At 50.5% G+C, this 27,635-nt stretch overlaps 1 protein-coding gene across 1 annotated transcript in view; it reads left to right on the forward strand.

The window, feature by feature from the left end:
• Positions 1-27,635, forward strand: part of LOC140426764 (dedicator of cytokinesis protein 2-like) — a 1,003,703-nt gene that overhangs the window by 753,739 nt on the left and 222,329 nt on the right. Inside the window, exon 30 of the mRNA XM_072511919.1 lies at positions 11,552-11,630. Coding sequence (XP_072368020.1) covers positions 11,552-11,630 — 79 coding nt within the window. The remainder of the gene's footprint in view (positions 1-11,551; positions 11,631-27,635) is intronic.

Raw genomic sequence — 27,635 nt, forward strand, 5'->3', positions numbered from 1 at the left:
GCACTATCCATGTTGACAAAGATGACTTAAAGCTCAAAGCCAAAGGCTCAGCAATCTCCTCCCTAGCTTCCCAGAGAATCCTGGGATAAATCCCATCCGGCCCAGGGGACTTATCTATTTTCACCCTTTCCAGAATTGTTAACACCTCCCCCTTATGAACCTCAAGCCCTTCTAGTCTAGTAGCCTGAATCTCAGTATTCTCCTCGACAACATTGTCTTTTTCCTGTGTGAATATTGACGAAAAATATTCATTTAGCACATCTCCTACCTCCTCGGACTCAAAGCACAACTTCCCACTACTGTCCTTGACTGGCCCTACTCTTACCCTAGTCATTCTTTTATTCCTGACATATCTATAGCAAGCATTAGGGTTATCCTTGATCCTACCTGCCAAAGACTTCTCATGTCCCCTCCTGGCTCTTCTTAGCTTTCTCTTTAGGTCCTTCCTAGCTAACTTGTAACTCTCGAGCGCCCTTACTGAACCTTCATGTCTCATCTTTACATAAGCCTCCTTCTTCCTCTTGACAAGTGTTTCGACTGCCTTAGTAAACCACGGTTCCCTTGCTCGACCACTTCCTCCCTGCCTGACAGGTACATACTTATCAAGGACATGCAGTAGCTGTTCCTTGAACAAGCTCCACATTTCCATTGTGCCCATCCTCTGCAGTTTTCCTCTCCATCTGATGCATCCTAAGTCTTGCCTCTTCGCATCATAGTATCAAGTCCCCCATAACAACTACCCTGTTGCTTTCGCTCCTATCCAGAATCATCTTTGCAATCCTTTTCTCTACATCTCTGGAACTATTCGGAGGCCTATAGAAACCCCCTAACAGGGTGACCTCTCCTTTCCTGTTTCTATCTTCAGCCCATACTACCTCAATCGACGAGTCCTCATCAAATGTCCTTTCTGCCATTGTGATACTGTCCTTGACTAACAATGCCACCCCTCCCCCTCTTTTACCACCTTCCCTGAGCTTACTGAAATATCTAAACCCCGGCACCTGCAACAACCATTCCTGTCCCTGCTCTATCCATGTCTCCGAAATGGCCACAACATCGAAGCCCCAGGTACCAACCCATGCCGCAAGTTCACCCACCTTATTCTGGATGCTCCTGGCATTGAAGAAGACACACTTTAAACCACCTTCCTGCCTGCCGGTACACTCCTGCAACTTTAAAACCTTACTCATGACCTCACTACTCTCAACCTCCTGTATACTGGAGCTACAATTCAGGTTCCCAAGCCCCTTCTGAACTAGTTTAAACCCTTCCAAAGAGCATTAGCAAATTTCCCCCCCAGGATATTGGTACCCCTCTGGTCCAGGTGTAGACCATCCCGTTTGTAGAGGTCCCACCGACCCCAGAATGAGCCCCAATTATCCAGAAATCTGAAACCCTCCCTCCTGCACCATCCCTCTAGGCACGCGTTCAACTCCTCGCTTTCCCTATTCCTCGTCTCGCTATCACGTGGCACGGGTAACAACCCAGAGATAATACCCTCCCCCTTAAGGATCCCGAAAACACGACCCGAGACATCACGCACCCTGGCACCTGGGAGGCAACACACCAACCGCAAGTCTCTCTCGTTCCCACAGAATCTCCTATCTATCCCCCTAACTATGGAGTCTCCAATGACTAATGCTCTACTCCTCTCCACCCTTCCCTTCTGAGCAACAGGGACAGACTCTGTGCCAGAGAACTGCACCCCATGGCTTACCCCTGGTACGTCCCCCGTCCCTCCCCCCAACAGTATCCAAATGGTTGCTAAGATATTCACTGTTTGTTTTAAAAAGGTTAACTTCAGTTCATAGAATAAACATTGTTTTGCTTTAAAAAATAACATTTCATTTCTGAAGTACCACACTTGTAGAGTGGGCCGTGTGCTCCCCATACCACAATCTATTACTAGTTGTGGGTCAGGTGAACTCCATGATGCACTTTGGGGTTCTCTAAACCCTGACCCATAACAGTCTGCTGTGTCCTCCACAACCTCGCAAAGTAGTGGGGCGATGGGCTGGAGGTTGGTGATGAGGAACATGTAGCCACCTGGGAGGAGGCCTGGTTCGTCATCACAACCTTACCCACCCACCACTCCCTTGTCCCCCCACTTCCCTGGGTAAGTGGCACATCACTGAAGGGTGCTGGAACTGTGTCGGCACTGTTAGCGGGTCACTATCGAGGTCAGGGGGTGATGATAATCCACAGAGAGCTGAGTGCCAGTGCTCCTCAATCTGTGCCATAGTCTGACCACTGCCTGTCTGCTGAGTGCTCGCTCACACCCATCACCTGTAAGTGATGATGCATTGCAGAAGAAAGTGACAGAGGTTTCCTACTGGTTGTGCACAAGGGTATTTATTGTTCAATATAGGTCCCCACTCTTTCCTTCAAAGACTCATGTCAGTAAGGTTTTCCTTTGACCAACTTCTAAGATGATTAGGTTGAATTCCAATTTTACAATGCACATTACCAGTGGAGACCCTTACCCATCAGTCATCAATAATGGACTGAAAGTCATTGACAGTGAGTTCACAACTTCCTGATATGTGCAGCTAGCAGGACCAACCTTCCGCCTAGTCTTAAAGTTAATCAACCCGCCTGCTCATTCCAGATCTGAGTATTGGAGAAAAGAATCATTCCTTATCTCGGCTACTGAGTCACCTGCTTGTTTTGAATACTTCAGTCAGATCACACTCAATCTCATCTCCAGAGGCTATAGCCACAACTTGGTCAGTTTCTTATCTTCAAACATTTCCTTCATCCTAGATAAAGTCCTGGTGAATTGTGGCTGGCTTTATTCTAAGACCAGTGTCTCCGCCCCCTGGTTGTTGAGCCACAAGTTGAACAGTGTACACCGATTGGGATCTGACCAATCTGCTGCCAAATGACGGTTGTAGTGATCTGTACATCTGTACATACATCTGCACATACACCAGGGACTGCAGCACAGATGTAACAGTCACAGCACCACAAGAGGGCAGCATCAGAGACCGGTATAAAGGGTCGAGCCCAAGGCAGGATCCGCCTCTTTGAGAAGCACAGAGCTAGGGAGCAGCAGCACACAGAAACAGCTCAGCATAGGCAGTTTACCTTAGTTTCACTGGTCATACCTCTTGACTGTTTTACATCTAGTTGAGCTCTGGAAGCAGAACGAACCCTTTGAATAAAGAGTTTGTGTTAACTGTAAGTCTTCAGTCTTCATTCAGACTTAGAGAATAACATCTGGTACCAGGTGTGATTTCAGCAAGCTAGCTATACAACAGCAAGAGAAGAGGACTTAAACCAGACATTCGATCACGGAAGGCCTCGCAGCATTCAGACCCTTTAGATACCAATCGGCACGATGGACCCAGTCCAACCTCCACGCCTGCTCCAGACCACTGGTAATATGCATTCCAATTGGAAACTTTTTATACAACAGTTCAAAATATATCTAGAAGCTAAGGATCTAACCTCAGCGTCTAATGCAAGGAAGATAGCCTTGCTCTTATCCCTGGCTGGGCTGCAGGCACTAGAAATATATAATTCATTTACCTACCTGGCAGGGGAGGACACGGGCAAGCTGGAAATAATCATCACAAAATTTGAAACCCACTGTCAATCTGAAGTCAATGAGATATTTGAAAGATTCAAGTTCACCAGGCGTTTACAAAAACCGGGAGAATCTTTCAGTAGTTTTGTAACTGATATAAAATTACTAGCTTAATCCTGCAACTTTGAAAACCTCCATGACTCCCTCATCAGAGACCAGATAGTCAATGGTATATCTGATGAGTGACTTAGAAAATCCTTACTTAAACGAAAAGACTTAACCCTAGAAACAGCCGTGCAAAGATGCTCTACCTATGAAAAAAGTATAGAAGAACATGAGTTTACTTACCAGGACCAAGACCTTCACTACGAGGTCGAGCCCGTCAAAGTGGTGGCCCAGGCATCCAGAAGGCGCTCCTCTAGCGGCAATCCCGCGCGCGCAAACCTGGATGCAGGTCACACGCATGCGCAGTTCTCCCGAAGATTTGAAGTGTACACCGTGTGGAGAGACAGCATCATGACGTGTCCCCGCTGTGGACACGCCCACTTAAAAGGGCAATGTCCAGCTTCTGGAAAACAATGTTTAAAGTGTGGCAAATACAATCACTTTGCCTCACAGTGCAGAGCTGCACTGCTAATGAAGACAACTAGACAGAAACACATGAACTTCAATGTAAAAAGCATAGATTCAACAGAGCACAAAAAACCCAACGATGGATATTCCTCGGACGAGGACAACCTCGCTTCCGACAACTCGCTTGTTGTGGACACGATCGAGACAATCGAGGAACATGACGCAACAATCGCCACGCCTCACCCGGTCAACAGCATTAATTCCAGCAGTGAGTGGACTGCGACTGTACAAGTCAATGACTTTCCATTAGTCTTCAAGTTTGACACTGGGGCCTCACTAGCAAGGATCTCCATTCGATTCCAGGAGACCATGAAATAATACCCGCTGCATGTCGGCTGAAGGACTACAACGGCAATCAGATCGCCTCAAAGGGATCGTGCCATCTCCGGATGGACAGCAAGACGATACGCAAGCAGCCAAGCTTCGAAATTGTAGACGACAACAAATCATCACTGTTAGGCGCACAGGCCTGCAAAGACCTGCGGCTGGTGCAACACATTTATATGCACCCCCAGGATCCATCAAGCCTGGAAGCTAAAATCCACAGCATGCTACAAGAATACCCTGACGTATTCAAAGGCATGGGCACCTTACCCTGCCAATACAAAATCATGCTGAAGACAGATGCCAAACCCGTCATTCAGCCGCCCGGGAGGGTTCCAACTCCACTGCGGGAGAAGTTGAAAGCGGAACTCAACAGACTGCAGTCACAAGGCATCATATTGCGAGTCACACAGCCGACTGACTGGGTTAGCTCCATTGTATGTGTTAATAAACCTTCTGGAGATCTTCGCAAATGCATAGACCCGACGGACCGGAACCAGAACATTCGCCGGGAACAGTACCCATCCCCAAGCGTGAATAGATCACGTCTGAGATGGTGAATGCTCGTATCTTTGCCAAGCTCGACGCCTCGCAGGGGTTTTGGCAGATACAGCTCGATGATTCAAGCAGATTACTGTGCACGTTCAACATGCCATTTGGACGTTTCTGCTTCAATCGCATGCGTTTTGGCATTATCTCTGCGTTAGAGACTTTCCACAGGATAATGGAGCAAATGACCGAGGGCATCGAGGGTGTCAGAGTCTGTGTGGATGACATCATCGTATGGTCCACCACTGAAGAAGAACACCTCTGTCATCTGAAGAAGGTGTTTCAGAGGATTCATAAATACGGTTTGAAACTGAACCAGGCAAAATGCACATTTGCGAAGGAGTCTGTAACCTTTTTGGGTGACACCATATCATCTCAGGGTGTCAGCCCTGATGAGGCGAAAATCGCTGCGATATGGACCATGAAGACACCACACGACAAGAAGGCGGTGCTACGATTTCTGGGCTTCGTCAACTTCCTCGGCAGGTTCATCCCAAACCTGTCAGCACGGACGACAGCATTACGCAATCTCCTACGAAAGACCACTGCATTTGAGTGGACACAACGTCACCAAAATGAATGGGTGGATCTCAAACAGCAACTAACAAGGGCACCGACCCTTGCTTTCTTTGATGCAACCAGACCCACCAAGATTTCCACTGATGCCAGCCAGGACAGGATTGGCTGCATTCTCCTCCAACAGGATGACCAGTCTGACTGGGTCCATGTGGCATATGCGTCCAGGGCCATGACCCCAACTGAGTGCAGATATGCACAGATCGAAAAAGAATGTCTCGGACTCCTCACTGGGATTCTGAAGTTCCAGGACTATGTGTACGGCCTGCCCACGTTCATAGTGGAAACCGACCACAGACCGTTGGTCCATATCATAGACAAGGATCTAAATGACATGACACCTCGTCTGCAGCGCATCATGATGAAGCTGCAAAGGTATGATTTCGCCCTAATATACACCCCAGGACGAGACCTTGCCATTGCCGACGCACTGTCTCGATCCATTGGCACTGACAACGCACCATCAGCCCCTATCAGAGAAATCGAGGCCCAAACACAGTTATGCATGGAGAATTTGCCTGCTTTGGATGAGAAGCTTTGCCTAATCCGACAGAAGACGCAGAAAGGTGCAACCTTATGGAGGGTGCTGCACCTACTCCAGCACGGTGGGACGAGGGGACAATGTCCACAATTTCAGAATGTCAAGTCAGAACTGATTGAAGTTGACGGCCTGCTGCTATGCAATTCGCAGATTGTGATTCCGGCCACACTCAGCGCCGAGATGCTTCGTAAGATTCATGAAGGCCACCTAGGCATTGAGAAATGCAAAAGGCGAGCACGACAGGCTGTGTACTGGCCCGGCATGAATCCAGACATAACGGACATGGTCATGACATGTGACACCTGTCAAAGACATCAACCCGCACAATGTAAAGAACCACTGCAGCAACACAAACTCACAATGGTGCCGTGGACAAAAGTGGGCATTGACCTATTTCATGCCACAGCACGTGATTACGTCTTGATCATGGACTATTACTCAAACTATCCGGAGGTAATGAAACTCCATGATCTCACGTCGTCATCTGTCATCAAGGCGTGCCAGGAGACATTCGCGTGACATGGAATCCCGCGTGAGGTAATGTCAGATAATGGTCCCTGCTTCGCGAGCTGGGAGTGGAAAGAGTTCTCAGACCGATGTAACGTCCAGTCTGCACTACCCACAGTCAAATGGGAAAGTGGAAAAGGGTGTCCACATCGTAAAACGGCTTATTAGCAAGGCAACAGATTCACGCTCGGACTTCAACCTAGCGCTGTTGTCCTACCGAGCAACCCCATTGAGCTCAGGACTGTCGCCAGCGCAGATGCTCTTTGGCAGGAACATCCGGACAACCTTACGGGCGATTCAATTCCGAGACTCCGATAACGCTCTGGTACTCAACAAAATGCGGGTACTACGGTCCAAACAAAAAACAATACTATGATCAACATGTGATCCCACTGAAGCCACTGAACATGGGCGACATCGTCAGGATCAGGGACCCAGAAGGCGGATGGTCTGAGCCAGCCACGGTGATCAGGCAGGAGGCATCGCGGTCCTACATTGTCAAGTCGTTGGTAGGAGTACTCTTTCGCTGCAACCGCCGGGATCTGTTAATGCTTCGGCCTACGACGCCGGTGTTTCCCACACTGGACTTGACCAAGTCCATTAGTCCACAGGACGTTCCTAGACAGAAAACACCAGACAGTACTCTTGATGACATCAAACCGTCATCCCCACCTCCACCGTTACGACGTTCCAGCAGAAGCCGTAAGGCACCCGACCGGCTGGATTTGTAACAACACTTCAACACACCCACAAGACGAATATGATCATTTCTAACGATGGACTCATAATACTGTTAATTGTTTCTGTATTACTTTATCATTTTTGCAGTGTGCAGCTTTGCTTATTCTCACCACTTGTTATGTACAGTTTTCTTGCGGTCAGTTTAGGAAACATATCAACTCAAAAGGGGGGATGTAGTGATCTGTACATCTGTACATACATCTGCACATACACCAGGGACTGCAGCACAGATGTAACAGTCACAGCACCACTAGAGGGCAGCATTAGAGATGGGTATAAAGGGTCGAGCTCAAGGTAGGACCCGCCTCTTTGAGAAGCACAGAGCTAGGGAGCAGCAGCACACAGAGACAGCTCAGCATAGGCAGTTCACCTTAGTTTCACTGGTCATACCTCTTGACTGTTTTACATCTAGTTGAGCTCTGGAAGCAGAACAAACCCTTTGAATAAAGAGCTTGTGTTAACTATAAGTCTTCAGTCTTCATTCAGACTTAGAGAATAACATAACGGTGACACTTCCCCCCTTTTATTTCCTTGTGACTCTTGTGATGAAGCCCAGCATCCAATAAACCTTTTCCATCACCAAGTTGATGTTTAATGATTTAGATCACCAAGTCCTTAATCACCTTGCTCACCTATCGCCGTGTTTTTCCATTTTTCCATTTGCCACTCTAACATCCACCGTGTATGACCTTACATTTTATGTTGAACTACATCTGCTGTTGTTCTTCTCACGTACAATCTGTGCATTTGCAGTTTACTACTTTCTTTTTTCACAATTCACTACACCTCCTAACTGAGTACCCTCTTCAAACTCAGAGGTATTTTCAGTAACCCCTGATCCAATTCATTTATATATAGCGTGAAAAACTGGGATCCCCATGCCAGTACCTGAGGGAAATCACTTTACCCTTGATCACCAGTCTGAGAATGTCACTTTTATACCAGCTCCTCCCCCTCCATTTGCTTTTAATGCCACAGGGTTGTCTCCATGTTCATCATGCAGAACTTCATCAACTGCCTTCGCAAAATCCATTATACCGCATCTATCGATCCTCCTCACAGCACAACTCAGTGACTCCATCATAAAAAAAAACTCTATTAGATCAGTTAGCCATGATCGACCTTTCGGCAAACCTTGCTGACTCTTGCTAATCAGCTTATGCTTCCCTAAGTGCTCGCTTCCTTGGCCCCAATGATGGATTCTAGCAATTTTCGGCACGACTGACACTAAACTCATTGGCCTGGAGTGACTTTGCTTCATCCTCTTTTCTCCTTTTTAAAATAAGCTTCACCTTGATGATAAAAAGAGTGTATAAATTTTGAATCGGCAGTGGAGCTGTGATGTGAATTCTCCAGCTCGTGAATTGGTGGGAGAATTCGCTGGGAGTGAGTTTGTGTACTTGTTGCCTCAGGCCACGGCCTGTACGCCGCAGTAAAGACAACCTTTTTTGTCTCAATTGAATGTGAGCCCAGCTACTTGCGCTCAACGAGCTGTCAATTTGATAGGCATTGCCTCTTATTTGCAGCATAATTATAAAATTGAACCTTCCATTCCCTGCTCCTCCCCCCACCCCCACCCCACCGTACTGTCGTGGGAGATCAAATTATGTATGTGGAACATATTAGCATAATTCTGCTTTCTGCAGCATTTTATCATATGAATAAGTTTATGCAAATTTTCATGAAAGAGTAACTAATTTTAGTCATTACGTGAACCACAGGATCAAGAGCAGATGGTTGTTAGGGCTCAGTTTCGAAACCACATTTTTAGATGTTTTGTCACATTGAGAGTCTGGAGTCCACCATCCGGTTGAGGCTCATTAGCTGTCTGGCCTTTCCCCCTTCGGTTCTGGACTGAAAATATCTTCGCTCCATTGGCTTTAACCATCCCATTGGAAGTGAATTGGGCCTGTACTCATTAAAGTTTAGAAGAATGAGAAGCAGCCTCATTGAGACATATAGAATTCTCAGGGGGCTTGACAGGGTAGATGTTTCCCCTGTGGGAGAGTCGAAGATCAAATAGCATAATCCCAGAGTAAGGGGTCGCTCATTTAAGACAGAGGTGAGGAGGAATTTCTTCTCTCAGAGGTTAGTAAATTTGTGGAATTCCTTAGCACAGAGGGCTGAAGAGGCTGGGTCATTAAATAGTTTCAAGGTTGAGGGAGACAGATTTTTAGTTGGCAAGGGTATCAAGGTTATGGGGATAAGATTTTTATCCATGAGGCTGTTTTTTATCTGGTGAATTCTGTAATAATAGGTACATTGAAAATTATTTTATTTTGTCTCAGCATGACTCTGTGTTTCCCTTCAGTTGTCATGGATAGGCATTGGGAATGGCTGGGGTGGGGTGAGGGGATGAGTGGAATGAAGTCTATCTCAGCTTTCAGCAATATTTGTAGCTTCCTCGGAACTGTTTCAGGGAGGGCTAAATTCCAGGCATGCACAACTACCATCCCCCACCGCCCCCCCCGCGCCTCTCCCACCCCCGCCTCTCCCACCCCCCGCTGGAACGAAGATGCCACAGCTCGGGGCACTTTATCCCGACAAGGGCGGAGTGACCCAGATGTTTCCCCAAGTCTGTGCCTGCCTCGGGAGCAGAAACCCATGCCATAGCCTCTGAATTGTGAGTCCGACAGCATAACCATGTATGTGCTGTGATTTCAGCCTCCAATCATGTTGCTCACATTGGCCACTGGAAAACAATTGACCCACAGCTGTTTGAATACTCCCATAACATGCTCTGGGTCACTTTCTCTGGGAACTGATTGAAATCTTGTGCCATGAATCCCAAAATCAACTCCTTTCAATGGAGGAGAGGGTAAACTGAATGCCGTTATGAAAAATCCGACAATTACCATGAATGTACCTCCACAAAACCATAGCTCTTGATGTTGTGGAGGTACACTTAATGATAGAAAAGGCCTAGTCATCCATCTCCAACCACCTTGCACTGGGGAAATCGATCTGGCACTGCTGGTCCAACTCACCAGTGCCACCGGTTCACCGACAAAATCAAACATTTCTACCGATTCACTGGAGGCAGTGCTCCTGCTGTAGACTTGGTCTTCCTGGTCTCTGTCCTTACTAAATCCTGATAAAGGAAGTTTGTTGACAGCTGCTTAAGATCCATGAGTGAAGAGCAGATGTCATGAGAGATATGTAAATCACAGGATAAAATTGGCTTTTAGTGCTGCAATACAATCAACTGTGGGCCTCCACATTAGTTTTAATGGGTGAAAAGTTCTCTTTGGCCAGCTGCAACATGTTCTTAATGCCGGAAGCTAGACTCCGAGAATTTGTAAATCACTAATAGGACCTGCTTAGCTCAGTCTCTCATGGGCCTTTCTTGCAAAAGCTGCAAAAGGAAGACAAGCTCCTTTATAAATTGATAAGAATGTTGAGAGCAGGGGTTTAGTACCAGATATATCTTGGGCGAAATTCCCCTACCCGCCCCGCCACATTTCTGCCCCGACCGGCCGGCGGGAGTCTCCGTAACACCGGCCGGTCAATGGGGTTTCCCATTGTGGAGCAGCCCCACGCCGTCGGGAAACCCCCCGGTGCCGGCAAAACGGAGACTCCCGCCGGCGGAGAATGACGCCCCTTGTCACTCTGTGACGGTGATTCTTGCAAAAGTTTCCTTTTTCTTTGTTTACTTAGTGCTGAAGTGATGATTTACAATTGGCCCAGCTCGGCTGACAGCCATCTTGACATGTCAGAGAACTATAACCCAAGAACTGTCCACAAAATGACAAATGATACAGCGAGGTGTAAGCAAACTTGTAATCCTGTAGCATCTTTCACATCCTCACAGAGTCCCAAAGTACTTCACAGCCATTAAAGTACTTTAGAAACTTGGTCACAGTGGGGAAAAGTGGCAGTCTATTTTTGCACAGCGAGATCCTACTAAAGGTGATGTAATAATGGGAAGAAATCCTTTAGTAATGTCGGGTACATGCTCCTGATGTGTATTGAAAATTCAAAACTAGAAAGCTCCCCCTCCCATTAGATTGAGACCATCAATATGTCTTTCAGCTAAACCTTTACAGTTTAAAGAGGACTCTGTTTCAATGTATCCCCCCACCCATCCTTTGCAAACAGCCATTTTGATAAATGTGTATTACTTGATTGTTTTGATTTGTTTTTTTTTACAGGGTCTTTCTACGAGCGATTAACAAGTTTGCAGAAACCATGAACAATAAGTTCCTGGAGAACATGAACTTTGAGCAGCAGGTAGGAGAATGCATCCGTCAACATCCAATGCATCAGCATTAGTATCAGTCTGGTGTCTTATTAAATTGGGGCCTTACTAAAACACTGACAAACTGCAGCACCATCCCAAATTTTCAGGTGACTAAATGGGTGTGAGATGATAAGATAACAACTTGTGTTCACATGGTGACGTAAATACAGCAAAATGTCCAAATGGGTTTTGCAGAGGCTTGAGTACATTGAAGGCTGAAATAAAGGAGAAGGTACGTTGGGATGTCAATAGGCTTAGTGTAAGAGATGAGTTTGAAGGACAGTGCAGAATATAAGATGGTAAAAGTCAATTTTGTAAGAAGAAGGTATTTTATTTTTTATCCTTTCATGGAATGTGAATGTCGCTGGCTAGACCAGCATTTATTTCACAATCCTAATTGTCCTTGCGAATGTGCTGGTGAGCTTAAATGCTTCTTGAATACTTCTCTCTCTGTGATGTGGATACACCCACAGTGATTGTGAGGAAGGGAGTTCCTGGGGCGGGATTCTCCCCTACCCGGCGAGGCGGCTGCTTCCGGCATAATGGAGAGGCGGGAACCACTCCGGCGTCGGGCCGTCCCAAAGGTGAGGAAGTCTCCGCACCTTTGGGGGCCAAGCCCTCACCTTGAGGGGCTAGGCCAGCACCGGAGTGGTTTCCGCTCCGCCGGCTGGCGGGAAAGGCCTTTGGCGCCACGTCAGCCGGCGCCGAAAGGTCTTCGCCGGGCGACGCATATGCGGGAACGTCAGCGGCTGCTGTGAAGACCATGGCGAAGGCGGAAGAAAAAGAGTGCCCCCATGGCACAGGCCTGCCCGCCGATCAGTGGGCCCCGATCGCAGGGCACCCCCCGGGGCCAGATCACCGTAGGCCTCCCCCAGGACCCCGGAGCCTGCCCGCGCCGCTTGTCCCGCCGGGAAGGTAGGTGGTTTAATCCACGCCGGCAGGAGAGGGTTGACAGTGGCGGGACTTCGGCCCATCGCGGGCCGGGGAATTGCCGGGGGTTGTCCCGCCGACCGGTGCGGCGTGATTCCTGCCGCCGCCGACCGGTGCGGCGCGATTCCCGCTCCCGCCGAATCTCTGGTGGCGGAGAATTCGGGACACGGCGGGGGCGGGATTCACGCCAGCACCTGGCGATTCTCCGATCCGGTGGGGGGTCGGAGAATCGCACCCCAGGATCTTGACCTAGTGATAGTGAACGAATGACAAAATAATTCCAAGTCAGGTGGGTGTGTGGCTTAGAGGGCAACTTGCAGTTGTTGGCTTTCCCATGACCCTGCTACCTTTGTCCGCCTGGTTAATAGAGGATGTGGCTTTGAAAGGTGCTGTCGAAGGAAGCTTGTTGAATTGCTTCAGTGCATCCTGTAGATGGTACACACTGCTGCCACTATGCACCAGTGGCGGAGGGAGTTTAAGGTTGTGGATGGGGTGCTAATCAAGCTGGCTGCTTTTTCCTGGATGGTGTTGAGCTTCTTGAGTGCTGTTGGAGTTGCACTCCCCCGGGCATTTGGAGAGTATTCCATCACACTCTTGATTTGTATCTTGTAAATGGTGAACAGGCTTTGGGGGTGTCAGGAGGTGAGTTACTTGTCACAAAATTCTCAACGTTGTTGCAGTATATTTGGCTGGTTTTGTTAAGTTTCTGGTTGAGGTACCCTCAATAATGATGCTTAGAGATTAAACTGTAAAGCAGGCTTTATTAGGCTAATAACTATGCTACAGATTTGGACGAGAGCTGACTGCTATACAGACCATGAGGCAGGCCTTTATGTATGGCTCCCAGATGGGTGGAGCCAGAGGCAGAGTCACCAGGGTTCCAAGCCTGGTCTTAAAGGGGACATCACCTTACATGATGATAAGGCAGTAACCGTTCATCACATTCACCCCCTGTTTAAAAAGGAGTCCGGCGGGGGTGAAGTGCCATCATAGGTCCATCCGTCTCGGCGGCCGGATCGTCCTCCTCGATTTCCTCAGTTCGGGCGGTGGTGCGGCGGGCACGGACGTCCCGGTTGAGGGCACATCCGGGAGCACAGCGGTCGGAGCTTCGGTCCGGGTCGGGGCAGGGGAACTAGGCAGGGCCGGGGGTAGCGGAGCCGGCGCCGGCGGGGTGTGTAAAGGGGGGGCGCAAGGGGGGGCGCACAGTAGGAGCTCACCAACGGGTGGTTGGGCCGGAAGGGGGTGTGTTGTAGGGGGCGACGGGTCCTGCACGGGAGCGGCGCGGGAAGGGGCGTCTGTGGTGGAGGATCCAGCGGGCGCCAGATCCCGGAGGGAAACCATATCTTGCCTGCCGTCGGAGTACGCCACGTAGGCATAACTGGGGTTGGCGTGGAGCAGTCGGACCTTTTCAACTAGGGGGTCCGTTTTATGGCTCCTCGCGTGCCTCCGGAGAAGAACAGGTCCCGGAGCCGTCAGCCAAGGTGGAAGCGAGACCCCGGAGGTAGACTTCCTGGGGAAGAGAAACAATCGCTCATGAGGGGTCTCATTTGTGGCCGTGCAGAGGAGTGACCTAATGGAGTGTAGGGCATCGGGTAGGACCTCCTGCCAGCGGGTGGTTGGGAGATTTCTCGACCGCAGGGCCAGAAGGACAGCCTTCCACACGGTCGCGTTCTCCCTCTCCACCTGCCCGTTTCCCCGTGGGTTATAGCTGGTCGTTCTGCTCGGGGCGATGCCTTTGCTGAGCAGATACTGACGCAGTTCATCGCTCATGAACGATGTACCCCGGTCGCTGTGGATATAAGCAGGGAAACCGAACAGGGTGAAGATGCTGTGCAGTGCCTTAATCACCGTGGCTGAGGTCATGTCGGTGCAGGGAATGGCAAATGGGAAACGGGAGAACTCATCGATCACAGTGAGGAAATAGGCATAACGGTTGGTGGACGGGAGGGGCCCCTTGAAGTCCACGCTCAGTCGCTCAAAGGGGCCCGAGGCCTTCACGAGCCGAACCTTGTCTGGCCGATAGAAGTGCGGTTTGCACTCCGCACAGACCTGGCAGGCCCTGACCATGGCCTTGACCTCCTTGGTTGAGTAAGGTAGGTTGCGGGACTTGATGAAATGGACGAGCCGGGTAACCCCCGGGCGGCAGAGGTCATTGTGGATGGCTTGCAGGCGGTCCTCCTGCGCGTTGGCGCATGTGCCGCGGGACAGGGCATCTGGGGGCTCGTTGAGCTCCCCTGGACGATGCTTGATATCGTACGAGTAGGTGGAGAGTTCGATCCTCCACCTCAAAATTTTATCGTTTTTTATTTTGCCCCGTTGCGTGTTATCGAACATATAGGCGACCGACCGTTGGTCAGTGACGAGGGTAAACCTCCTACCGGCGAGGTAGTGTCTCCAGCACCGCACAGCCTCCACAATGGCTTGTGCCTCCTTTTCGACTGCAGAGTGTCGAATCTCGGAGGCGGTGAGGGTTCGGGAGAAGAACGCTACTGGTCTGCCTCCTTGATTGAGGGTAGCAGCCAGGGCGATGTCTGATGCATCGCTCTCTACCTGGAAAGGGATGGTTTCGTCCACCGCGTGCATGGCGGCCTTGATGATGTCGGCCTTGATGCGGTTGAAGGCCAATTGAGCCTCAGCCGAGAGGGGAAAAGTGGTGGTCTTTAGGAGTGGGCGGGCTTTGTCCGCATACTTGGGGACCCACTGGGCGTAATAGGAGAAAAGCCCCAAGCACCGTTTGAGGGCCTTGAGGCTGCGGGGGAGAGGGAGTTCCTTAAGGGGGCGCATGCGGTCGGGGTCGGGACCTAGGACCCCGTCTTCCACGACATAGCCGAGGGTGGCCAGCCGGGTGGTGTGGAAAACGCATTTGCCCTCGTTATAGGTCAGGTTAAGGGCTCGGGCGGTCTGGAGGAACTTTTTGAGGTTAGCGTCATGGTCCTGCTGATCATGGCCGCAGATGGTGACATTGTCCAAGTACGGGTATGTAGCCCGCAAACCGTACTGGTCCACCATTTGGTCCATCGCCCTTTGAAAGACGGAGACCCCATTTGTGACACCAAAGGGGACCCTGAGGAAGTGGAAGAGCCGGCCGGCTGCTTCGAAGGCAGTATAGAGGCGGTCTTTTGGTCGGATGGGGAGCTGGTGGTAGGCAGATTTGAGGTCGACCGTGGAAAAGACACGGTATTGGGCGATCCGATTTACCATTTCCGCGATGCGAGGAAGGGGGTACACATCAAGCTGCGTGAATCGGTTTATGGTCTGGCTATAATCCACGACCATCCGTTTCTTCTCCCCGGACCGGACTACCACCACTTGCGCTCTCCAAGGGCTGTTGCTAGCCTCGATGACCCCCTCTCCCAGTAAACGCTGGACCTCTGACTTGATAAAAGCCATATCTTGGGCACTGTAGCGCCGGCTCCTGGTGGCGACGGGCTTACAGTCGGGAGTGAGGTTAGCGAATAGCGAGGGGGGTGCGACTTTCAGTGTCGCAAGGCAGCACACCGTGAGGGGGGGCAAGGGTCCGCCGAACTTCAGTGTCAGGCTTCGGTGGCTGCACTGGAAATCCAGTCCGAGCAGCAGGGGGGCACAGAGGTGAGGGAGGATATAAAATTTGAAACGGGTGTATTTGGCACCCTGGATCGAGAGATCCGCAATACAGTACCCCGTGATTTGTACCGAGTGGGACCCAGATGCGAGGGCTATGGTTTTGGATGTGGGATGGGTGCGTAGGGAGCAGCGCCTTACCGTTTCAGGGTGGATAAAGCTCTCCGTGCTCCCGGAGTCGAAGAGGCATGCAGTGTCGTGCCCGTTGACCTGGACCTGCATCATGGAGTTCTGCAGGTGTTTTGGCCGAGTTTGATCGAGGGTGATCGCACCCAGTCGCGGGTAGTCGGAGTCGTAAAATGGCCGCTGCCGTTGGTCGCACGTGTCGGGTCGAGAAGATGGCCGCCGACCAGATGGCCGCTCCCATGATTTGCACGAGGCTGATGACGCGCAGAAGAGGACGTGTCGGGTCGGTGCGCAGCAGCGTTGCGAGGCCTGCGGGCCTGATTTTCGGGCCGGCTGTTCTTTGTTTTTCTGGCCCCTGGGTCTGGCCAGGCAGACCCTCGCAAAGTGCCCTTTCTTCCCGCAGTCGCTGCAGATCGCGGAGCGGGCTGGGCAGCGTGGGCGTGGGTGCTGGCCCTGCCCGCAGAAGTAGCAAGGTGTGCCCCCATGGTGAGCGGGTCGCCGCGTGGCGCAGGCCTGTAATACGGGCGAGTCTGAGGAAGGCCGGGGGGGGGCTGGCAGAGTCCGCGGGATACGTACCCAAGTTATGTCGGGCCACCTCCAGCGAGGAGGCGAGCGTTAGCGTCTCCTGGAGGTCTTTTGCCCCGTTTTCGAGCAGTCGCTGCTGGATGTAGGTCGAGCGGATGCCGGACACGAAAGAATCTCTGATGTGCAGGTTCATATGGACTTCCCCTGTCACATCCTGATGGTCACAGTCCCTGGCCAGCGCGGTGAGTTTCTCAACAAACTCGTCGAGCGATTCCCCCGAGCGCTGCCGGCAGGTAGAGAGCAGATGCCGGGCGTGCACCTCATTGACGGGTTTGACAAACCGCTTGCGGAGCAACTCAATCGCTTCCTCATAAATCGTCGCCTTTTTGAGCGTGGCGGAGATTCTGTGACTCACCCGGGCGTGGAGTAGACGCAGCTTGCGTGGCCCCAGAATGGGAGTCTCTGCGGAGTCCAGGTAGGCCTCGAAGCACCGCAGCCAGTATTTAAAAATTTCCTTTGCCTCCGGCGTTCGTACTTCCAGATTGAGCTTCTCTGGTTTTAGGCCTGCGTCCATCCTGAATCTAGTTTAGCCTAATAAATTGAGGTACCCTCAATAATGATGCTTAGAGATTAAACTGTAAAGAAGGCTTTATTAGGCTAATAACTATGCTACAGATTTGGACGAGAGCTGACTGCTATACAGACCATGAGGCAGGCCTTTATGTATGGCTCCCAGATGGGCGGAGCCAGAGGCGGAGTCCCCAGGGTTCCAAGCCTGGCCGAAAAGGGGATATCACCTTACATGATGATAAGGCAGTAACTGTTCATCACACTGGTCAATGGTAACATCCAAGATGTTAATGGTGGAAAGTTCAGAGATGGTAATGCCATTAAACATCAAGGGGAAATGGTTTGATGCCAACTATGTTTGTGTGGTGCAAATGCTACTAGTTATTTATCCGACCAGCCAAAATATAATCCAGAGCTTGAGGACATGGGCCACTTCTGTGTCCGAAGTTCACTAATGCGGGAAGACTAGACAGGGATGATTCTCCTTTGAGTAGAGAGGAAGATTTAATAGAGGTGTTCAAAGTAATGAGGGACTTTGATACAATGAATAAGGGGGTACTGTTTCGAACCATGGTATGTTCGAAACTATGATATGTTACAGATTGAATACAATTGGCAAAAAGGTGCAGAGAGGAGATGAGGAGAATTTATTTTTTGCAGCAAGTTGTTATGATCTGGAACGTACTGTCTGAATGGGTTGTAGGAGTGGATGCAATGGGGAACTTCCAAAAAGGAATTGGATTAATCCCGGAAAAGAAAAAAAAATACAGGACAATAGGGAAAGAGCAGCGAAGTGGGTGTAATTGAATAGCTATTTCAAAGAGCTGGCACAGTCACAATGGCCCGGATGACCTTCTTGTGTGCTGTAAGGTTCTATTGTGATTCACTGAAACATTTTCAATTCAGTGTAGAGCCATTGCATTTCTCAATAATGTTGAAAGCAATGTTCAAAGTGCTATGCCTTCACATTTAAAGAAATCAGTTGCGTTTATATAGCATCCTTCAAAACCCTAGAGCGTCGCAAAGTGCTTCCCAGTTGAAGATCTACTTTTTCCAAGCTTAGTCATTGGTGTAAAGTGAAACACAGGACTCAATTTTCTCTCAGCATGAAGACAGAACTATCAATAGAAGAATGATCAGATCATCTGCTTTTAATTGGAATATAAATTTTTAAAATTCATTCATGGGATGTGGACTTCACTGGCATTTATTGTCCACCCTAATTGCGGTTGAACTGAGGGCAGACCAGGTAAGGGTGGCAGATGTCCTTCCCTAAATTAGGCATTAGTGAACCAGATGTGTTTTTAAAAACAATTGACAGTGGTTTTGTGGGCATCATTAGACTTTTAATTTCAGGTTTATTTTATGGAATTCAAATTCCACTGTTCAAACTCTTGTCATGGTGGGACTGGAACAGAAGTCGTTATCCTGGGCCTCTGGATTACTTAGTCCAGCAACAATAATAATAATGTTTATTATTTTCACAAGTGGGCTTCCATTAACACTACAATGAAGATACTGGGAAAATCCCCTCGTGCCTCACTCTGGCGCCTGTTCGGGTACACAGAGGGAGAATTCAGAATGACCAACTCACCGAACAGCACATCTTTCGGGACTTGTGGGAGGAAACCCACGCAGGCACAGGGGGAATGTGCAGAGTCCGGACAGACAGTGACCCAAGCCGGGAATCAAATCTGGGACCCTGGCGCTGTGAAACAACAGTGCTAACCACTGTGTTACCACACCGCCTTTGCCACTATGCCACCCACTCCCCTCAGGATATCAGGATAACTCCTCTGCTCACCTTTGAATTATACAAGGGGATCTCACTTGAATGATGGTGCCAACCACAGTGCAGTCCTCCCATTGTGCTGAACTGAAGTATCTACCTAGTTTATGTCCTCAACACTCTGTGGCCTTTCTTGAATCCACAAGCTTCTGGCTCTGTGCTATCACTGAACCACTGTTGACAGTCACAACTCTGCCTGCTTATAGCACTTTGAATGAAATAAAATGCACAAAGAACTGTGTTTGAAGAAAGTAAAACACGGATTTATTTGATTTCAAAGATAATTAATTCACAAATATATAACTGTGGTATTATCAGGTATTTCAGTACCCAAGAGGCTGAAGACCATTGGTTAAACCTAGGAGTTTACCATTGGCTGTTGGTATGTAGCTCCGCCTTGACAGGCGGGGTATAAGAACCGGTGCCTTCCCAGCAGCCCTCATTTTCTGTACCGAAGCTGCTGGGGAACAGTTCTAGTCGATTAAAGCCTTCAGTTATGATACAGCCTCGTCTTTGATTGTAATTGATCGTGCATCAATTTAATCGACTAGCCTTAAGCTGAAAGGATGGATCTCCGAATCAGGCCGGGTGTCTACAACTCAGCCCCCACGCGGAGAACTCGACGGCGATATTTAAGCACTGGCTGGCGTGCTTTAAAGGCTACCTCGAGACGGCCGGAGGCACCCCCTCCGGAGAACAGAATCTCCTGCACTCGAGGGTAGGCCCTGGGATCTTCACCCTCATCGAGGAGGCGGAGGACTTCAATACTGTGATCGAACTGTTAAAAGGACATTATATCCACCCTGTAAACTAGGTCTACGCACGTCACCTGTTTGCAACTAGGCGGCAAAGCCCCGGGGAATCGTTGGAGGAGTTCTACCGTGCGCTACTGGTGCTGGGCAGAAACTGTGGCTGCCCGCAAGTTTCGGGGAGCGAGCACACGGAATTTCTAATCCGGGATGCCTTGGTAGCAGGTATGAGCTCCTCAGAGATCCGCCAAAGAATCTTAGAAAAGTACACCCTGGGACTTAGAGAGGCACGGGCCCTGGCAGGGTCCATGGATGTTGCCTCCAGAAACGCGCAGTCGTATGCGCCCGGCCATGCGACGGCCCCCTGGGCTGCGTGGCATCCCGCAGCGGCAGCCCCACAGACCTTTCCCCTGTCCCCCCAGGCCTCCGTTGTAAGGCGGCCCACTAACTCTGTCGGGCCCTGCTGTTTCTTCTGCGGGCAGGCGAAGCATCCCCGCCTGTGCTGCCCGGCCCGCACCTCCACCTGCAAAGGGTGCGGCAAGACAGGCCATTTTGTGGGGGTCTGCCAGGCACGAGCCGTGGCCGCGGTCTCCAGCGACTCCGGACCGCCGCGGCAACCTTCCCTTCGGACCCCAGGCGGCCAGCACTCACCGCCACCCCCCTATCCTAGGGCCACGTCCGACCCACGGGCGTGGCCATCTTGCCCCTCGGACACCATGCTGGACGGATGGGCACCGCCATTTTGTCCATCCCGCCGCCATTTTGTCCATCCCCGACCACCATGTGCGACCCATGGGAGATGCCATCTTGGATGGGGCCCCAGGCCCCCAGCACGGCCGACTACACGCTGCCCGATCACAACCTGCAACTGCTCCATCTGGCCTCGGTAACGCTGGACCAAAATTGACCTCGGACACTCGCAACAGCAACGACGACGGTCTTCAACAACGGCCACGAGACGTCTTGCCTGATCGATTCTGGGAGCACGGGAAGCTTTATACACCCCAACACAGTAAGGCGCTGTTCACTTGTTACCCACCCTGTAAACCAAAGAATCTCCCTGGCCTCCGGGTAACACTCGGTGGAGATAAAGGGGTTCTGCCTAGCAAACCTCACTGTCCAGGGCAGGAAATTCAACACGTTCCGCCTTTATGTCCTGCCGCACCTCTGCGCGGCTACACTCCTGGGGTTGGACTTCCAATGTAACTTGCAAAGCCTGACCTTCAAATTCGGTGGCCCTATACCCCCCCTTACTGGCTGCGGCCTCGCGACCCTTAACGTCGACCCGCCTTCCCTGTTTGCGAAACTCACCCCGGATTGCAAACCCGTTGCCACCAGGAGCAGACGGTACAGTGCCCAGGACCGGACCTTCATCGGGTCAGAGGTCCAAAGGCTACTGAGGGAAGGGGTCATTGAAGCTAGCAACAGTCCCTGGAGAGCTCAAGTAGTGGTGGTAAAGACCGGGGAGAAACATAGGATGGTCATTGACTACAGTCAGACTATCAATAGGTTTACGCAGCTGGATGCGTACCCTCTCCCCCGCATATCCGACCTGGTAAACAGGATTGCGCAATACAAGGTCTTCTCCACGGAGGATCTCAAGTCCGCTTACCATCAGCTACCCCTCCGCACGAGTGACCGCAAATACACTGCCTTCAAAGCAGGTGGGCAGCTCTATCAATTTTTAAGGGTTCCCTTTGGTGTCACTAATGGGGTCTCGGTCTTCCAACACGAGATGGACCGAATGGTTGACCGGTACGGCTTACGCGCAACATGTCCGTATCTTCATAACGTCACCATCTGCGGCCATGACCAGCAGGACCACGACACCAACCTCCGAAAATTTCTCCAGACCGCGAAAATCCTTAACTTAACGTACAATAAGAATAAATGCGTATTTTGAACCGACCACCTAGCCATCCTCGGCTACGCGATGCGAAATGGAGTTATAGGCCCCGACCCTAAACGTATGTGCCCCCTGAAGAAATTCCCCCTCCCTCACTGCCCCAAAGCCCTGAAGCGCTGCCTCGGGTTTTTCAGTTATTACGCCCAGTGGGTCCCTAACTACGCAGACAAAGCCCGACCCCTAATCCAGTCCACAACCTTCCCTCTGTCGACGGAGGCCTGCCAGGCCTTCTGCCGCATCAAAGCAGACATTGCAAAGGCCACGATGTGCGCCGTCGACGAGTCCCTCCCCTTCCAGGTCGAGAGCGATGCACCCAACGTAGCTTTGGCCGCCACCCTCAACCAAGCGGGGAGACTCGTGGCCTTCTTCGCCCATACACTCCATGCTTCGGAAATTCACCATTCCTCGGTCGAGAAAGAGGCACAAGCCATAGTAGAAGCTTTGCGACATTTGAGGCATTACCTGGCCGGCAGGAGATTCACTCTCCTCACTGATCAACGGTCGGTGGCGTTCATGTTCAATAATGCACAGCAGGACAAGATAAAAACCGACAAGATCTTACGGTGGAGGATAGAACTCTCCACCTACGACTATGAGATCTTGTACCGTCCTGGGAAGCTAAACGAGCCTCCCGATGCCCTGTCCCACGGCACATGTGCCACCGCACAAGTGGACCGCCTCCGGGCCCTCCACGAGGACCTCTGCCACCCGGGGGTCACTCGTGTTTTCCACTTAATTGAGACCCGTAACCTGCCCTACTCCACCGAGGAGGTCAGGACAGTCACCAGGGACTGCCAAATCTGCACGGAGTGCAAACCGCACTTCTACCGGCCAGAGAGGGCGCACCTGATAAAGGCTTCCCGTCCCTCTGAACGCCTCAGCATGGACTTCAAAGGCCCCTCCCCTCCACCGACCGCAACACGTATTTCCTGAACGTGATTGACGAGCACTCCCGGTTCCCATTCGCCATCCCCTACCCCGACATGATCGCAAACACCGTCATCAAGGCCCTCCAGGGTATCTTTACACTGTTTGGGTTCCCAGCGTACAAAGTGATAGGGGGTCCTCCTTTATGAGCGACGAACTGCGTCAATTCCTACTCAACAGAGGCATTGCCTCAAGCCGGACGACCAGTTACAACCCCCAGGGAAACGGGCAGGTAGAGAGGGAGAACGGAATGGTCTGGAAGACGTTCTACTGGCCCTACGGTCCAGGAATCTCCCAGTCTCCCGCTGGCAAGAAGTCCTCCCGGAGGCCCTTCACGCCATCCGGTCTCTGCTCTGTACAACTACCAATCAGACACCTCATGAACATCTCCTTGACTTCCCCAGGATGTCCTCCTCCGGGACCTCGCTCCCAACCTGGCTAGCAACACCCGGACCCATCCTGCTTCAGAAGCACGTGCGGCCGCACAAGTTGGACCCGTTGGTCGAGAGGGTCCACCTGCTGCACGCTAACCCCCAGTACGCCTACGTGGCATTCCCTGATGGCCGGCAAGATACAGTCTCCCTTCGGGACCTGGCGCCCGCCGGAACCCCACGCGCACCGAACCATTCCCCCCCCCCCCCCACCCCCCACAGCACCTCACTGGAGGGTCAGTCCTCCCGCCACTCCTGCCTAGGCCCTCCCACCCACCGATGCCCCCTATAGGTGCCCCCCTCTCCGGCCAACCGCTGGTCCCGCCAGCGGCGTCTAGGGGTAACGAAGCTGCCATGGAGGCCGATACCACGCTCCCAGAGTCGCAGACACCCGGACCCCCACCAGAATCACCACCGAAGCCCAGATGATCCAGGAGGACGACCAGGCCACCCGACCGACTGATTGTTTCACTGTAACTATAAACGAACACTGAATGTACATATCTTCCACGCTTGTAAATATTCTCGGCAACTCTATAAAGAGGTATCACGGTACGTCCGTACCTGATCATACCATATTAGATGCAATTGTAACCACTGGCCACCACCCCTGCTGGACTCTTTTTAACAGGGGGTGAATGTGGTATTATCAGGTATTACAGTACCCAAGAGGCTGAAGACCATTGGTTAAACCTAGGAGTTTACCATTGGCTGTTGGTATGTATCTCCGCCTTGACAGGTGGGGTATAAGAACCGGTGCCGTCCCAGCAGCCCTCATTTTCTATACCAAAGTTGCTGGGGAACAGTTCAAGTCGATTAGAGCCTTCAGTTATGATACAACCTCGTCTTTGATTGTAATTGATTGTGCATCAATAACAATCCTATAAGTCAAATGAAGCTCCTGATGTAAACTGCCATTTTCAGTTTGTTTATGAGGTTGCAGAATGGTGGGAAAGGAGGGTAATATCAAGGGATTTCAGCCTATTCAGTTCCCTGTGCTACTTAACTAAAAGGAATTGAGTGTGACAGCCATCGAGAGTCCATAAGAGGAGCAGAGCCCCTGCCAAATTTAGCGCAGCATAAGCAGCAATCATTGGGGAGTTTCCTTGCGGAACTCCCAAGATTTGTTATTTCAACCACTCTAAATCATTAAACATGTCGCAGCTTATAATTGGATCAGAGCAAAGCGTGGGGAGATTGTTTGCTATCAAAAATAGCAAGATATCCAAGTTTTTCGACAGCGACTCCTTTATGTGTTGAATACATAATTCAAGAAGGAGTGGTGTTAGTGATGCCGCACTTGTTTTTTCCCCCCCCCAATAATCTCTGGATTGTAGCAGGGGTTGACTGAGGGAAATGAGGAACTCCAAAGTTTTGAAATCTTGGGGAAAAGGAATGGTGTGATAAACCTTGATTGCGATTCAGGGTGAATGTATAGATGGAGAAAATAGTTTAAAGTTTCACCTCTGGAGAAAAACATGAACTAACAGACAAAAACCCCCTTATATTTATGGGGAGGGTTCAGGCAGGAGGGTTGCTGGCTGGTAAAATACTGCAGTATGGGGTTCCCGGAGGCCCTGCCGAATCTGAACTTTGGATTCCATTTCACAGTCAGCAGCCAGCTAGGTTAAGAGGCTGTCAGGCAGAAGGCTTTCACCTTCTGGGGCTGATTTAGCACAGTGGGCTAAATAGCTGGCTTCTAAAGCAGACCCAGGCAGGCCAGCAGCACGGGTTCAATTCCCGTATGCAGCCTCCCCAAACAGGTACCAGAATGTGGCGACTGGGGGCTTTTCACACTTCATTTGAATCCTCCTTGTGACAATAAGCAATTTTCATTTCAGTTTTTCACCTGGGTGGCACAGCGGAGAGGAAGGAGGTATGGTTGGTATCTGAGTACATTGGTTGGGGAAGATAAGGAATGATTGGGAAATGTAATGCAGGAAAACAACTATCATCATTTCGTTCAGGCAGGTCTCACCTTTCACCTCTCTGGTTTTCCAAGGCATGGAATACCTGGCGTTAAAGCTAAAGCACAGCTAAAATTTGAGGCATACAGACTCCTGAAAATATATAATTAATGGGCTCATCTCTGGTTAGTTGGAAATGGAAAATCCAGATATTGACAACACTACAGTGTTCCTGGGGGAAGCAGATTGTCTTAATCCAGGCTACTTGTCAGTTACAGTGCAAATTCAAGGTTTTGATGCTACCTGTAAAATCAACACTGCAATTTCTGTTAACATATTAGCAGATTACCTCGACTGGCTTCAGTCGATGGTCATTCATCCATCAGACATCAAGCTACAAGGTCCAGGATAGAGCTCTCAATTAAAGGTGGAATTGTTGCTCCTCTGAGCTACAAGGGATTACAGAACATGGATTCCCACAATGTTCTTCACAATCAATGTACACCCTGTTGAGTCGTGATGTAGGCATACTTCTCGGAATCTTAGAAAAACAAGATGATGCTCATTATTTGAATGGCCCACTGGGCATGATTTCCTCCCCATTGCACTAAGTGCGAGGGAAGGCATAAAAGGCGACACCCTAACCACTGATCACAATGGTAAGTTTTCGCACCCCGCCACATTAATTATGCATTCACGTGGAAGTTGTTGGATCGCCGGCCTCAGATTCGCCTGTCCCATCCTGAGTTCATCGATTCCTCATTCTGGGCACCATATTTAAAGTGCAGCTGCGTGCAAACTTGTCAATGTTGGCAGACCAGGATTGCTCCCACTGAAGACATGGCCTCAAAACTGAAGAAGACTTTGTAGCGCACAAAGACTTACGAGAGACGAATAGAGATGAAGTCGATGAGGCTTTATTAAGCGTGACTTGTTCCCCGCAGTTCAGTAGCTGACTGGCCTGCGGGGGAGAACTCCAGGTTCTTATACTCCGCCTTCAGGGCGGAGCTAGAGGTCAACAGCCAACCAGGACCTGGGATCTGCCAGCCAATGACATCACGGCTTCACAGTCCCACATGACCCCTAATGCATACTACCACAGACTTCAACCCTCAATTTCAGTTATGCCTCATTGGAGTGCCTGCTGGACGTTGTTGAGGCCCGCTCCAATATCCTGTTCCCCTGGTAACTGAGGATCCTGCACCAGCTCATCCCTTAGACAACCTTACTGAGAGTGCTTTGTCCTGCTTTCAAATCGTCTGCCATACACAAATTATCTCACTGTTCTCTCATAGATACCTCTGGAAAGCCCCCGAAGGAATTCAAAAGCCAGGCCCTCAGTTTTAACCCTGAGCACACCTTGGCTGAGGAGAACATGACAGCAGGTGACCCCTCACGGCGCTCACCCACAGCCTCCACCAGCACAGACACACACACCTCGGTGGAACCTAGTTCTAGAACGGGATTGGGGTCATGATCTGGTGAACACAGCACCAGATCCATAGCAGGCAGAGACAGGGTCATCTAAGGTCGCTGGCACTCAGAGAACTGCTGGAGGTCGTGGATCTGCTGAGTCAGATGATGAGCCTCTGGATTTGGTCTTAAATAAGTTGCCGCAGATGTAGTGACAGTCACGAGAATATGAAGGAGGGATGTCAGCTACATTCCTCAGATTGCAACATATGATAGAGGAGTCTGTCCACGTTCAGTCTGAGGTGATAGTGCCAGCATGCCAATGCACCAAGGCCAACACTGGTAGGCTGTCGGCTGCCTTAGTCCAGGATATCAGTTCTGCACTACTGCAGCAGCTGCACTCCATCGCTATAGGCATTGGTGGCATCTATCAGTGGCTCCATGAGAGAAGCATGGGGCCCCTCAGTCTCACTCCAGCTTCCCTTGCTCCTTAAAGAGTTAGCCAGGGGCCTTGGGCACCTAAAGGGAGGCGGACAAGCAGCTGGACACTCCAGGGCAATCCAACCAGGTGTCTCTGGAAGTGTCTGGCAAATCCCTATCCCCTCTTCCTGTGACCCCATCACCTCCAGATTCATAGGTCCAGGAGGGTGCACCTGCCCCATAGCAGGGCACTCAAAGCAGGCCAAGGCCCTCCAGATCTCGACCCTCGAGACATTGCCCATCAAGGGCATCATAGGCAATAGGGTGTAGCAGTCAGCAGTCTGTCACCAACTTTGCTGTGGATGTCGGGGAAACACCAAGATGTAGCAATAGGGTTAGGAAAGTTAAAAAGATTTAGGAGCACAAAGTCGGCATGAGTGTTCACAACATGTATATAATATTCACAAATGTAAATAAAATCACACTCTTTTCACATCTCCTCTTGTATATGCCTCCTTTTTATAATGAACTGTGTTGCTGTCAATCAGGTGTGATACTGTGGCCTCTCCCATCACTTATCGTAAATGTCGCTTTCATGGGCTTCTTGCCTACGTAGTGTGCTCTCATGTCACCACTGTGCATGGCCCTTTTGCACATCATTCACCACATCAGTGATACCTCGACCTTCATGTTAAGTGTGCC

This window comes from Scyliorhinus torazame, chromosome 7 (genome assembly GCF_047496885.1).
Source record: "Scyliorhinus torazame isolate Kashiwa2021f chromosome 7, sScyTor2.1, whole genome shotgun sequence".
Classification (NCBI taxonomy): Eukaryota; Metazoa; Chordata; class Chondrichthyes; order Carcharhiniformes; family Scyliorhinidae; genus Scyliorhinus; species Scyliorhinus torazame.